At 51.2% G+C, this 14997-nt stretch overlaps 1 protein-coding gene across 1 annotated transcript in view; it reads right to left on the minus strand.

The window, feature by feature from the left end:
- Positions 1-14997, minus strand: part of ADAMTS7 (ADAM metallopeptidase with thrombospondin type 1 motif 7) — a 181540-nt gene that overhangs the window by 152540 nt on the left and 14003 nt on the right. The window contains exons 5-8 of the mRNA XM_019503802.1: positions 14502-14585; positions 13138-13262; positions 10837-10986; positions 8009-8152 (exon numbers count right to left, since the gene is read on the minus strand). Of these exons, the coding sequence (XP_019359347.1) occupies positions 8009-8152; positions 10837-10986; positions 13138-13262; positions 14502-14585 (503 nt within the window). The remainder of the gene's footprint in view (positions 1-8008; positions 8153-10836; positions 10987-13137; positions 13263-14501; positions 14586-14997) is intronic.

The raw sequence follows: 14997 nt of genomic DNA on the forward strand, positions 1-14997 counted from the left end.
TCATCTGCCCCCACTGAGACCAGTCCAGCTCCATCCTCTTTGCAACCTCCTGCAGGGAGGTGAAGGCTGCTATTTAATCCCCCCTTGGTCTTCTCTTCTGCAGACTAGATCAGCCCAGTTCCCTCAGCCTTTCCTCACCAGTCCTGTCCCCCAGCCCCACAACCAGTTTCACTGCCCTCCACTGCACTCTCTCCAATGTGTCCACATCCTTTCTGTAGTACGAGGCCCAAAACTGGACACAGGACTCCAGAATCAGCCTCATCTAGTGCAAGGCTCCTATTTGTTTCCAGGTCCTAGATGGCACAGAAACAGCCAGAACTCCTCTCCATCCCTTCCTAGGGTTGTCCTGTGTGTTGGTTTTACCCACCTTAGGCTCGCTACTGAGCTGCAAACGGGCCCAGTGAGAGAAGGCATGGGGTAAACCAGCAGGACAAAAGCCATTCTAGTGCCAAGACTCTGCAGAACAGATGTGAGGCTGTTTGATTCCTGCTCCAAGAGCCCCACGTACACCAGAGCGCTCTCAAGTGAGTGTCTCACATGCGTGTGGTCCCTGCTGGGATCAGAATCGGCTGTTCCAGGAAGCCATGCTAACACCTAATCACTTGCCTTGCTTGTTAAAGATATCACAGCTTATTCAGATGGAGGAAATCTGAAGCATCCTGACTCCTGGAGGATAAAGCACATGGGAACAGAGGATCCAGCTAAAACCCAGGTTCCTCCTGCTGGTCCTTTTCGCAAGACCTCCCCCAGAAACTGTTTCCCTTGGCCTGGAGCTAACTGCCCATGCTGGAAGTGTGGATGCTCATGGAAAGGCCAAGGGCAGAGCATCCATCTATCAGCCTTTTTCATTCAAACACAACTCTTCTAAGCTTAGCCCATGAAGAAGGAGGCTCTGCACAAAGTCTCTGGGTGAGTTTTTAGATGTGTCTCATGCAAAATACTTACAGGAAACATCATGTCACTTTGTGGGACACAAAAAGACATGAAGAATAGATTGATTGGGGAAACAAAAACCCTGCCCGTATAAAAGCACCCAGGGACAGCTTAGACTTGGTTCCTGAAAGCCATGCTAACTGACTGAATATGAGGGTAATGTGCCCACATAGCAATGTTATGGGGTCTTACAAGATGGGGCTACATTTGAAAAGAAAACATGACAACGTGGCACCAGGGGCTCTCGGGTTCTCCAAAGCATAACAGAATAGAGCAATAGCCCGGAGACCCTCTTTCACATCCTGACATTGCTTCTAACCCTGTTTCACTTAGGAAATTGGGAACACCCTCCTTCCCTCCCCAGAAGGAAAATACGGAGCAAAGGATCCTTTCTGGGGTGAGAGGGGCCATCAGCCTGCTTACCCCCACTTTGGCTCTATGGATAGTTCCTTGTTTCACGGCAAGATGGTTCTGTCTGCAATACTGTTGCTGGCATCTTGTCTGGTCACACAATCCTCTATAGCCTTGTGGCTTGAAACCAGATACTTGGATTGCAATAGTACAATAGACATGCATATAGCAAGAGACTGGTGAGAATCAACCTCAAACCTCCTCATAACCTCATTATCCAAGTCAGAATAGGAGCCACAGCGAGCTCCTGCGGGAGCAGTCGTAAAACTGCAACCACTTACTGCTTCATAATTCACATCTGTTCACAATGCCCTTGACTCCCACCACTGTGCTCATTCACAGGCAGCAACAGCCTTCCTCCCACCACTTGCTTAATGTAGCCTTGTGCTTTTGTTTGAAAAGGAATTACAAGTGAATGCCACTGCTGGGCCCCAAAGGTCCAAGTGACGCCCTGAAGCAATGCAAGATGCATTGCAGTTACCAGGAAAAGCCTGGGCTGACTTGTATCCATAAAATGAAGTCAAGACCCCAGCTTCCCCACTTAAGGCAAAGGGTCTCGTGAATAAGCATGGCTAGAAAGAGACATTCTTGGGCTTCATGTGTCTTTCTGACCCTGTAAAGGTCTCTGTGAGTAGTTCTCAATGACCTACTAATGCAGATAAAACAGACTATTAGCCACCAGACCTATTGACTGCCTTATTTGCAGCTACAGACTCTGAACCATGAGAGGTGTAGCTTCCAGCTGCTCCAGGGCTGCTCCCAGCGGAGTGGTGCAGGAGAGGTGCATTTCTGCAGCTAGGTCCATACACACCCAGTTGCTATTTCTTGGTCTGTGCATATTCCTCATATCTTATGTTTCTTCTCTCTTTGAACCATCCCAGTCTTCTCCAGGGATAAGCACAGTTACTGAGAGCAGTCTGACACACAACAACAATGCTGGAGGCTAGAAAAAGGCATGGCGGTGCAAAAGCATGGTAGCAGGCTGTATGTGCACACGTCATGCCTCAACCATCTTGACCTGCCTTTATCATTACCAGATGCTGGTGTTGTATTGCCAGACAGCCTGCTGACAAGGGAAAGTGTCTCTGCTTTCACTTTAAGACAGCGATGCCCAATCTTTTGGCCCTGCAGGGCCAAATCCATGGGCTGGATCCCTTGTGGGGTTGGCATGATGTGGTGGGCTCCATGCACCTGGATCAGGCCCCATAACACTTCAGCCTGGTCCAGCGGACACTCTGGTTTCAGTCTGTAAGTGGATTGAGTCAGTTCAACGTGACAGAACCGGGGTTTCGGTTAACCTGAAATGAGCCGCTTTGACACCGAACGCAGTGTCCCCTCAGGGCTTTACCTAGATCAACCTGGAACCTAGTTTAGGTTAAACTGGCTCAACTCTCTTGTGCTCTGCGGGGCTCCGGTCAGACACAAGCCCTCCCAGCACAGAAGGATGGCAGGATGCATCCCCCGACCCTTGCCAGCTGCATGCTTTCAGAGGGGGCCGCAGGGGCAAATGTCTGCAGAAGTTCCCGAAAGGGCAACGCGTCTCCCCTCCATTGTACCACGCTGCCTTGGCCTCACAGACACATCCAGCACAGGGGGAACGCGACCACTTAAAACTGCATGTATCTTTTTCCATAAGCAGCTTTCCCAGCAGGACAGCTGCCAAGCATGTCGCTTTTAACAGGCCGTTGGGTTGAAATCTACTGTTTCCTTCCAGCAACCTGCTTCTGCGTCTAATTATAGCGAGGACCCCCTGGGGTCTACACTGTACTTCTGAGTTGGGATGTCTGGCAATTGAGCCGGGTTGAACTGGCACAAAATAAAGAGCCGATCACGTGACTGGTAGAAATATTAGATTCCCACTGAGAATTTATCTCCATTTCAGGCTTCAGCACAGTCGCTGCCTGGCAGCTCCAGCGTGGGTTTGTTGACTCATGTATGGGGTAACTTCAAAAGGGCCCTGCAGACCCAGGGAAACAATGCGCTCTTTGCAGTGCGCGGTCAAGCTGTAAGAACTGGACACTCACGGCATCACCGCACCGCTGCTTTCACTGTCTGATAGGAAACTTCAACCGCAAGAAAAAGAAGGGAAAAATAAACCCCCTGCTCTTTGATCTCTCCCAGGCATTGGTTAGTGGGTGAGATGTGCCAGGCATTTGGGAGAGAAGAAGTAAGCTTTGCTGCTTGCTTTAGCAACAGTACGTCCAACGATGACTTCTCTTCTGTTTCAATGCCACGTTGTGCAATGCTCTCCATGCTCCCAGCTCCAAGCTGGCCTCCGAGCTTGTGTGTACACCAGGCTGGGCGATTAGAAGATGGCTTGGCTTTCACTTGGGTATTCTCCTGGCCAGGGCTAGATGGCTGGTTGCTCACGTCTCATTTGCAGAACACGATGGCTTATGTTTGCAAAATTTGCAAACCACCTTTGTTTGGGCAAAGGATGGGGTTGGGAACTCCTGGGGCTGGCTAGGAAATCTGGCCCCTAACGTCTTTCATGGTTTTGCATCCACATCCTGCCTGCTGTTTGTTATCACGGCTGGGCCAGCAGCCTGGCTCAGTGCAGGTCCAGGACTAGGTTGCCCTCTCACAACCATGGTTCAAGCTACCAGCGGACAGCCTGGAGCTGGGATTCACACGGTCAGAGGTGGGGCTGTCAATGCACAGGATATCACCGGGGCCAAGGATGCATAGAGACAAGGAAATCGTGTTCAGTCACCTTACTGACAGCCCTGCATGGGGAGCCTTGATGCTGAGCAGAAGCAGTAAATCTGTATCCAGATGCCTCCAGTAAGCAGAGGCAGAGTGAGCCCTTGCTCTTCAAGCTCTGTTTTTGATGCTGTGAGCACCTTCCCTGACACCCAGCCCGGACCCTTTGGTGGTCACAGTGCCAGATACTCGCAGCAAGAAATAAGGTTGGCACCCCAAAGAGCCTAACCTCACTGTGACTTGAACCTCCAGTCCCAGGACCTGAACCCAAGACGGTCTCCACCAACGATCTCATTCACCGCCTCTCCCAGCCACAGGATGGGTTCTGTTGACTTCAAGAGATGCGTCTTAACAAAACTATTCCCTTGCCATTAAAACAAAACTAGTCCCTACCAAGGATGAGGCGGTGCTTCTGCTGGGTTCACCAGACTCGGTGTCTGAGACCCGGCCCAGCTGAGTGCCGCGCACCCCCTTGCAGGCCCCAGGTGCTCAGCCCTGCACAGAGTCAGGCCCAAGGGCTCCAGAGCCAGATCTGTAGCTACCCAACTCCTCAGTTGCAGCAGCAGATTATTCTCAGATGCCGGCGCGCGCTGTGGAGCTCCTCCTCTTTCCCGAACAGACTGACACTGCAGTTTTCAAGGGAAAGGTTGTTTCAAGCCCATCTAGCAACCCCAAGCCATCAGGGTCTCATTTCTTGGTTCACTCCTTGCTCTCCTGCCAAGCAGTTATTATAATGCACTCATGTCTGGGCTCACACCAGGCTTTTCCCTTGCCGGAGGGATGTCACGCTCAATGAAATACTCCTGATGAAGTGTTTTCTCCCTTTGAAAGCCACTGCGGGTGCTGGAGTGGGGGGAGTAGAAAGGCAGCAAAACAGCTGGAAAGGCATCCAGATGGTCCTTCTCTTCCTTGCCACACTTAAAGGCAGTTCAAGGTTGTGGTGATCAGCAAATTCCTATCTGGAAAGTGAAAGGGGAAAGGACAGGGCCAGGGCAGGTCCTCAGTTGGTGACAGTCAGTAGCTCCACACCATGAGATCGATAGCTCTAGACCAGTTGCACCACTCAGGGGTCAAGCCCATCTGAGCTGGGGGGGGACCAATGGTGTAGCCAGGCCTTGGGCAGGGCTCACACTTGGGTCTTCTGCAGGGCTGCCCCGTTCCCAGCAACGCTGCTAAGAGCTGGCAGCTGATGGCATGCAGCTGTGGCTCCAGTCCCAGCTCCCTGGGGGTCTTCTCCTTCATTGCTCATTTTCCTGGAGTTACAAGGATAAGGTCCTAGATAGGCAAGGCATGGAGCAATGGAGGCAAAAAGGGGCAGGCAGTGAGACGTCCCTTTTCCTCCAGCACGCCAACCGCAATGAGGGTAGAGCCCCAGGAAGCAGCCACTGCAGCCTAGTGCATCTCCCGGCCTGGGAGCTGTGGGCACACTGGAGGAGGGGTATGACCTGGGGAGAGGGTCATGACATCCCTCCGGGGCTGCTGCCTGGGTAGCATAGCCAGGCACTGCTGGGCTGGACTCTAAGTGATGACCAGGGATCCTGTTTTTTCTCTGATTTTAAAAAATCCCCAATTTTCGGCTTACAAAAAGTAACCCCAAATCCACATTTTCCCATGATTACAATGAAATAACACTATATATCTATCTATATATTAGTGGCCTTTCATTTAAATCATGGAAAAATGTGGTTTTGGGGTTACTTTTTTAACCAAAAATTGGGGATTTTTTTTAAATCAGAGAATCCCTGGTGATGACCTAGCCAGGGCAAGCAATCACTGTGTCTTTGTGCCTTTGGAAAGCTGCCCCTGTGTTTTCGGGTGCAATGAGGTGCCATGTGTTCAAAGAGCAATCGTAGACTCATAGAAAATGAGGGTGGGAAGGGGCCTCAGGAGGTCACGTCTAGTCCAACCCCCTGCTCCAAGCAGGACCAGCCCCAACTACATCATCCCAGCCAAGGTTTGTCAAGCTGGGTCTTCAAAGCCTCTAAAGTTGGAGATCCCGCCTTCCCTCCAGGTAATCTGTTCCAGTGCTTCACCACCCTCCTAGTGAGAGAGTTTTTCCTAATATCCAACCTCAACTTCCCTAGCTGCAGCCTGAGCCCATTTCGCCTTGTCCTGTCATCTGCCCCCACCGAGAACAGCCCAGCTCCATCCTCTTTGCAACCCCCCTGCAGGGAGGTGAAGGCTGCTCTTCAATCCCCCATGCTATTAAATCTCAGCGACCCCCTGTGACCTGAAAACTGCTCTCATACTGGTGACAAGCAAAGCAGCGTCTCTAGGGCCCCTGTCTGCTGCAGCAAAGGGAGGCTCCGTCCTTGCTACAGCCGCAGATGTGCTGCCCTTTTCGACTACCCAGACTTCAAGGCAAAGAGAAAACCACTGTGATGGATATGAGGTGTCCAAGCTGAGAACAACAGCCTCCTGCATCCATTCCACACCATGTCCAGTATGTTTCTGTGGAGTACGATACAGGGTGTTTCCCTGTGACATAAGGATGTGTGATGCAGAAAGTTTCCTTCAAATCCAAAGTGCATTGGCAAGTTGGGTTAATACTCCACGAGGTAATGAAATGCACACGAAAAGGCAATCAAAGCCTTGCATGGCTCATCACCCGGCCAGCGAGTTCAGAGCAGCCAGCCAGTGCTTGCTGGTTGGGGTGGGAATGAGGATAGAAGGCTGCACTTGATAAAGGAAATCCATGTCTTTGATACTGTGCTCCCCTTCCAGCCAGGGAAGGAATAACCCTGGTCCTGGTGCCATCCATGGCAAAACACCCAGCAACTTCACCCAAGCCAGGATTGCACTCTCTGCATTTGGTCCAGCCTCCCCGTCTCGATCCAGAGTGCAGCCAGACATGTGAACACATTAACATTCCCAGGGCACCTCAGCCAGCGTGATACTGGACTCCAGTGGGTGCTGCTTTCTGCATCTCTCGCTCCAAGACCAGCACCTCGGAAGATTTTGGGGTGTGCAACATTTATTCTGCTTGTCTTTACGCTGCCCTCTGTACCATCCTGTGCACTGAGAGCTGGGCAAGCCCATGGGAATGCGCAGGTTGTGGAAGGCGCTTGTAATAGGACGACCTGTCCCATTAAGAGGAAACAGTCAGTCCTGTTGAGAGAGCCCAGTTGCAGGGCATTTGGATACTGAGAGAGCTTAAAACCTGGTTGGAGAGAGTGGAAGAGGCAGGCAAGCTGTGGGCTGAGGAGCCAGGCTATTGTGCTGGGAAGGGGTTCCCCTCCCTGAGTCCAGGGCAGGACAGCAGGATTTTATTTTGCTTTTGTTGGTTTAAAAGCTTCTGTTTGATTTGGGAGGCTGCTCAAAAGACCAGACACAGCTGCTCCCCATTGCACCAGCCATGACCATGACCTTCCAGTCCCTAGGAGACCTGTACTGCATTCTGTTCACACGCCCATGATCTTCCAATTAAACCTGCTGCTGCCAGAAGTCAGGGCCTTCCTTCCAGCACAGGCAGAAGGAGCCAGCCTTTGCTCCCTTTAGCCAAGCACTTGCCGTTCCCTTTTCCAAGCCCCTAAAATGCAGCAAAATGAAAACCTCAGCTGCACCCCAAGAACGACAACCACATGAAACCAAATGATGAAGCACGTGTCACAGAAGGGCCCACGTCCTCAATGCAGTAGGGGTCACTATGCATGGGTCAGGGTGAAGCCCTTCTCTAGCACAGTTTCCGTCCAACAGATCCTACCCAAGCAAAAATGATCCTATTTCCCCATTTTGATTCTACACAAGTGCTTGGCCTTCCTTTCCTCGCAAATCGTTGCTGAGACAGCCAAGCCAGCCCACCCTCACCCCTGGGGCAGTGGGCAAGAAGAAATTAGGTGCACAGTGTTTTCAGGGACACCCTTGGGCACCCAGATCTCCCGCCCACATGAGCCATAACATAAGGTTGTGGCATTAGCACAGATGTGGAAGGAAGCTTGAAAGAGAGAGGGTATGGACTTACTCAAGGAACCGTGTGATGTATTCCCTGCTGCAGCGCGACCAAGTGAGTGGAGAGGTGTCATACAGGAGCTGTGGAGACATGACGAAAGGTCTTTTCCCAACTGGCTCACAGTCATTGCCGCTTCCATCATGCTGAATCCCAAAACTGTGTAAGAGCACAGTCCCACAAAGGAGAGGTGAGCCGTACGCCTGCTGCAGCCACCCCTAGCAGATGTACCACCACCCCCAGCCCTGTGATGCTGCACAGCAGTTCAGGAGACCCCCCAGGCTAAGCTGCTGCTTTCTGAGCTTGAAGCTGGAGCTGATGCCTTGGGCAGTGTAGCTTATGCAGGAGGGCTGAAGACCTGAGTTCAGCCCCTGACCCACTCCCCATGGGGAAGCTGACTTCTCTGCTTCCCCATGCAGACTCACTGCAGAGGCAAGAAGCTTGGGGACACCCCCTCTCGCTGGGGGCAGGGTTGGGACCTCTGTGCAGTACCATGATACAGGTGACTAGTCCACGGTCAGTGCACGGAGGGCAGCGGGCACCTGGGGGATGTGACAGCCTTCTCCTAGTGCACTTTGCACCAACTTCACCCACATTTCAGGGTGGAGCAGAGCGCTGGGGCAGGGGCTGAGCCATGTCGCGTGTTTGCAGGAAGGAGCCCCGCAGAGCACTGGCTGTGAGCGGTGCTGAGGGCCTAGGTTACTAATCAACGTAGCCTCTTCGGCTAGAAAAATCTCTGTGAACAGCTCAATTTTTGTTGTAATTTAAAATTTGGCAGATTGACATGTGGTGTCTTTAACCCCAAAGTTTTTTTGCAATGAGTCCTGATACTCTCTAGAGTGGAGTTGTCTGGTTACGATTCAGTTGGTCACACAGTGTTGATTCTGTCCCTGGCCTGGGCAGGCCTACTATGTCCTGGAGAGTGCATTCAGCCTCCCAGCTCGCTTTCTGTGAACAGTAGTGCCAGTGAAACGCACTACTTTGATCCCACAAAGTGAATGCAAGCAGGGCCTGAGCCCAGCCGATGGGAAGTCACATATAAATTTGAGATGATGCTGCCTCGCCAGTATTTTTTACCCAGCGTTGCCTGGGTCCTGTAGCAAGAAGCCAAGTCAATAGTGGCAAGGCTGCAAGCACCCAAACAGAGCGGGGTCCCAAGGGCTGGCATGCACTTAAAGGTGGCTGTCTGAGTGACTGTCCAGCCTCCATGGACACAAGAGAGGCCACAGTAACATATCCTCAGGCATCCACCAAGTGATTTAGGAGCCTGAGTTTTTTAGCTACTGTTGCAAATTGTGCCCACAAACAATGAAGATATTAGCACCAAGATCTGCTTGTGATGATATCAAGAGCAGGGAAGAGGACGGCTCCATTGTACTCTATGTCCCATGGACACAGAGGCTTGCTTCTCCCCTCAGTTATGCTGGTATAAATCAGGAGGATTTCCACTGGATTCAGCTGAATTACTCTGGCCCCCATCCTGGACAAGTGGATCAGACTGGGGCCTGGAGTGGAAGCTTGTCTGGCTAAGCCTGACTGCCTGGGCAGCCCGGTGGAAGTCAGAGGCAGTTTCTACCTTGGTTGCTACAAATAAATCTTTGCCTCATAGATTTCATAGACATTAGGGCTGTAAGGGACCTTGGAAGATCATCTAGTCCAGACCCCCGCGTCAAGCAATTGAGACTGCATGAGCCAGCTGGAGTGGGAAGAGTCACTATCTGACTCCTTCTCCCTACCTGTGGTTCATTGCTTGCTTTCCTAAATGCACAGACTCCTGGCTTAGCCTAGCCCTGATTGCTGCTTTCCCTCTCATAGAAATGCCTGTACTCAGAGGCATGTGTATTAGCTCCTTTTGGGTGCATCTACATGTTCATTAATGCACTTTTGCTAATCCGCATTAAATTTAGTACCTCCATTGTGAGGTACTAGAAAAAGGTGCATTAGCAAAAGTGCACTTTTTGTGATGCTTTAAGACGCATTAAAATAGGCTAATGCGCATTAAAACACATGTGTAGACTTGTCCAATGTGTACCAAGAAGGGACTCTGCAGGGTCTTGTTCCAAAGGGGAACACAGAAGATGAACTTCAGAAAGCAAGACCAGGGGCTTGAGCCAAGTTTCTGAAGCCAACATTTAATTCAGGAGATCAGTGAAACAAGTTTAATGCAACTTGTCAGTGTATTGTGAGATGGCACTTTTCTTAAGGAACATTTCCATTCAAAAAAATGATGAAGAGTTTTATAATAGGCCTCCTTACTACAAACCCAAGTCAGGAAGAGATTGTGAGAATACTGGTTTCATTAAGTGTCAGAAAATGTATCCTTAACCAAAGCCAGGCAAGTACAACATACAAACGTTGCAAGGAACACTTAAAAATATGTGATGGTTTCCCAGACCTATGCTATTTAAAAGACCTTTCCAAAGGTCAATTGTACTAAACACACAGTGAAGTTCAGGAGGACAAACCCTATTTAATTTAATGGAATCTATTTAAACCAAAATCATTTCTAGGCATTTGTATTCATTTAAATAATTCACCCTTCGTATTCAAAACCTAGCTTGAATTGGGCCTGTTCATTTCCAGAGCCCATTCAGCTTCTGCAGAAATCAGTGCCGTTGAGTAGAAATGGACTCTTGGGAGCACATGGTTGTTTTTTAAACTTTGGTGCTAATAAAGTCAAACCAACTGCATGCCGTGAGCAAAATCTGCAGGGCAAAGTTAGATGTAGCTCCCACTGACCTTGGCTTTTTCCCCATGCCCAGTCCCACCTGCCCTTCTTAAAGCCGTGCAGTGCATCTTTCCCTGCCAGAGGTCCCAAAACAGACTAAAGCAGCCCACCGTACCTGTGTCCAAGTTCGTGTGCCACGGTGAAAGCCAGGGGCAGGCCTGTATCCTCATTGATATTGCAGCTTCGGTGGGGCTGGCACATTCCTGACACATGAGACAGACCCAGAGTCTCACACGGCCGGTTCATGGCTGCACAGATGTCTTTCCTTTTACATCCAGGAATGACAGACAAACACACACACACGTGCACACATACACACAGCAGATAGGTGGTTTAAATACACTGTCCTCCAAGGTGGGAAAGTTAACTAAGTGTTGAGATGATGGATTTGTCTGGGGTGGTTTGGACAGGCAGGGGTTGGACTAGGAGGTCCCATCCAGCCCCATGGCTCTAGGAGTCCATGAAAATAGAACTGAGCAAAACAAGGCTCTGCACATTATGAAGCTGGGCCAGCCACCAGATCACAAGGGAGAGCCTAACCAGTGGAAACCACATGGGATTTGCATTACGGAGGAAGGAGTGAAGCTCTCCACACACAGGAGGGGCTCTGTTTCAGCTCAGCAGAGTGGAAACCCCTTGCTGCATAGAGGCTGCATGCAACAGGGACGCTGTACCCGGCAGCTCCCGGGGTGCTCGTATTCCCTGGTGTGACATATCATAACATTGGCCCAGAGGTCACACGTACGTAAACAGTGCAAACGCATTGTCACTGGCTAAACAGTGGCAAAGAACAGCTATGTCCAGCGGACAGATTTTTTCTGTTTACTCTCCTAGTGGTCCAGCTAATGAAAGAGCCTGATTAATTAAAAATCCGCAGTCTACATTAGTTCCATCTTCTAAATACAGCTGAGGCTGGAAATAATAAATCAATGAGTGGCCAGTGCATGTCTCAGGGGATTACTACAGCCCCAGGTGTGCTGCCTTCGAAGCAGAGCCACTTCAGCCACCCAGGAAGAACAGTAACACCCCGGGATTGCACAGCTGAGAGCATCTGATTTCTGTTACCGAGCCAATGCCCTGGAGAAGAGGAGGGTGTTGGAGGAGATGCCATGCCTAGGAGTTTACTGGGCATTATTGCAGTCGCTTGACTACTGCCAGTGACCGGAGTGCAGTGGCTCAAAGCCATTGGACTGACTGCCTCGGCTGGGATTTTCAAAGTCGCCAAAAGGAATCTAGTGGCCCAAACCCTTGCAGCTTTGCTAGGAGTGAGGCCCCTTCCCTGAGGCCCCTTTGCAGACCCCCACCTTTGTTCTTAAGGAAAAATAACAAGTGCAGCACAAAGACAAGTGCAAAGTGCTGCACCTGGGCAAAATGACCCACCAACACACCTCCAGGCTGGGGGATGACCTTCGCAGCAGCACAGCAGCGGAAAGGGATCTTGGAGTCATAGTGGACTCTGAGATGAACACGAGTCGTCAATGTGACGGAGTGATCAGCAAAGCTAACCGCACTTTATCATGCATTAGAAGATGCATGACAAACAGGTCCAGGGAGGCGATACTTCCTCTCTATGCGGCAGTGGTCAGACCGCAGCTGGAGTACTGCATCCAGTTTTGGGCCCCGCACTTCAAGACGGATGTGGACAATCTCGAGAGGGTTCAGAGGAGGCCACTCATCTGGTCAGAGGCCTGGAGGCAAGGCCCTACAAGGACAGACTGAAAGGCCTGGATCTCTTCAGCCTCTGCAAGAGAAGGCTGAGAGGTGATCTTATGGCTGCCTACAAATTCATGGTGGGGGGCAGCAGGGAATAGGAGCTGCTCTATTTACTAGGGCACCCCCTGGAGTAACTAGGAACAAAGTCAATGAATTGATGGAGAGCAGATTTAGGTTGGACATTAGAAGGAACTTCTTCACGGTAAGGGTTGCCAGAATCTGGAATGGGCTCCAAGGGAGGTGGTGATCTCCCCTACCCTGGGGGTCTTCAAGAGGAGACTGGACAAGCACCTGGCTGGATTGTCTGACCCCAGCGCTCTTTCCTGCCCAGGGCAGGGGGTCAGACTCAACGACCTACTGAGGTCCCTTCTGACCCAAACATCTCTGAATCTATGAAAGTGAGCATCCTTTCAAGATGGGGCTATCCTGCGGGGTTGGCATTGGGGCTGTGCTGAAACCTGGCACCTGGACACCATAGCACTTGAATAGATACAGACCTGAGCTCTGAGCCCAGCTCCAGCCATTAATGAGCTTGCCCCAAACCATCATGGTGCATTTCCAGCTGCCCCCAGAGCTGTCCACACAAGACCCAGCTAAGGAAAATGCATGGCAAATAGCCCCGCAGGGGACCTAGCAAGTGCCCTGTCCTGCCGTTTCCAGCACCTCTCTGACTCAGCAGAGAAGGGGCCCAAGTGCCACACACCTCGTAAGCAGGACGGCCACGTCGTGATGCTGTGGGTGGGAGTCTCCTTTCACATTGATGCTTTTCTGCCACTTGCAAAAGCTTCTCAGGGTGTTGTCAGCGTGGTGGGTGATTTTCAGCTCCTCCTGCCAACAGCAACAAACACAAGGCTGCTGTCAGACTGTCACCCCTTTTGTCACTTGTAGGAGTGCTGGGGCCAGATTCTGCTCTCCATCACACCAGGGTAAGATCAAGAACAACCCCTCTTCCCCTTGTCTAGATTACTCCAGATTCACACTGCACAGTTGGGGCCGGATCTGGCATCTTTTCTCCTTCCACTGGATCTGGGATCAGGCTGCAGCATTGAATAGTTTAATAATGCAAGTTAAAGTGATGGTGGGAAAACTGTTTTGCTCAGGCTGATGAGCCCATGACCAGGACACAGCTGGGGGAACCAGATCAATCAGCTGAGCAGTTTCAGCTTAGCGGAGAATGAGAACTGCAGCTGGGGAACACAAACAACCAGACAGTCACATTCGCCCACCACTGCTTCTTGCTAGGTTGGTCCCGGGAGACCTACCCAGTGCTGGAAACCAGAGTCAGAAGAGAAGAACATCTTCTGGCTCCACCCTGATTCCCAGCCGCAGCGGGGCCATCGCTGCTCATTTTAAAGGAAATGCTGCCAAGAGCCAAACCACATGTCCAGATGCCAGTAGCAATGGGGTAGTTCCCATTGGCTGCTGGATGGGGCAGGCATGGGTTGCATTTTGCTGGGAAACCTCTATATAGACTCGTAGAAAATGAGGGTGAGAAGGGAGCTCAGGAGGTCACATCTAGTCCCCCCCCCAGCTCCAAGCAGGACCAGCCCCAACTACATCATCTCAGCCATGGCTTGGTCTACCCAGGTCTTAAACACCTCCAAGGATGGAGAGTCTGCAACCTCTCAGAAACACTGGAACAGGTTATAGGTAATCTGTTCCAGTGTTTTACTACCCTCCTAGTGAGAGAGTTTTTCCTAAAATCTAACCTCAACTTCCCTTGCTGCAGCTGGAGCCCATTGCTCCTTCTGTCATCTGCCCCCAGCTCCATCCTCTTTGCAGCCCCCCTGCAGGGAGTTGAAGGCTGCTATTCAATCCCCCCTCGGTCTTCTCTTCCGCAGACTAAATCAGCCCATTTCCCTCAGCCTCTCCTCCCCAGTCGTGTCCCCCAACCCGCACAACCATTTTCATTGCCCTCCACTGGACTCTCTCCAATGTGTCCAAATGAGGGGAAAGGGATAATGCCTGGTCGTGAGTGACCAGCTCGCAGTCTCCCATAGGAAAAAGAAGTCAAAACACCCAGGCACAAAAAGACCAGAAATGTCAATCGCTCTGTTTTCTTTTTACCTCGTCATCTTCCAGCAGGATTAGCCGCACAATGGCAATGTTGATAGGGTTTCCGATGCTGGCATCGTGGAATATACCTGCCACCTGCAAAACACCAAGCACACAAGGGCTCAGAGACAGCAGTCGCCCTGCTGGCAGTATTCTGGGGAAGTGCCTCCGGGAGAGAACTGGGGTCCAGAAGGACAGTGCCGAGCACTGCCGGCTCCAAATCAGAAGTTCCTCAAAATTAAGGATGAGATTGATTCCCGGTCTAGATCAGGGCCAAATGATTACACAAGTGTTTTCGCTCCACTGAAGTCTCAACCTGGGTGACGTGTTGAACTCAACCAAGCGTGTGCCTGGGATCAAGTCTCTGCCTTCACCAGGGGGGATGCCTTGTTGGACTTGGTGTTGGCCACGGGCGACGACCTGGTGAGGGGGCTGCGAGTGCTTGACCCCCTGAGCGACAGTGACCACTGCCTGCTAGAATTCACCATTCAGCGCAAGGTGGCAAAGG

Source organism: Gavialis gangeticus, unplaced genomic scaffold (genome assembly GCF_001723915.1).
Source record: "Gavialis gangeticus isolate Ggan-Ray unplaced genomic scaffold, GavGan_comp1, whole genome shotgun sequence".
Lineage (NCBI taxonomy): Eukaryota > Metazoa > Chordata > Crocodylia > Gavialidae > Gavialis > Gavialis gangeticus.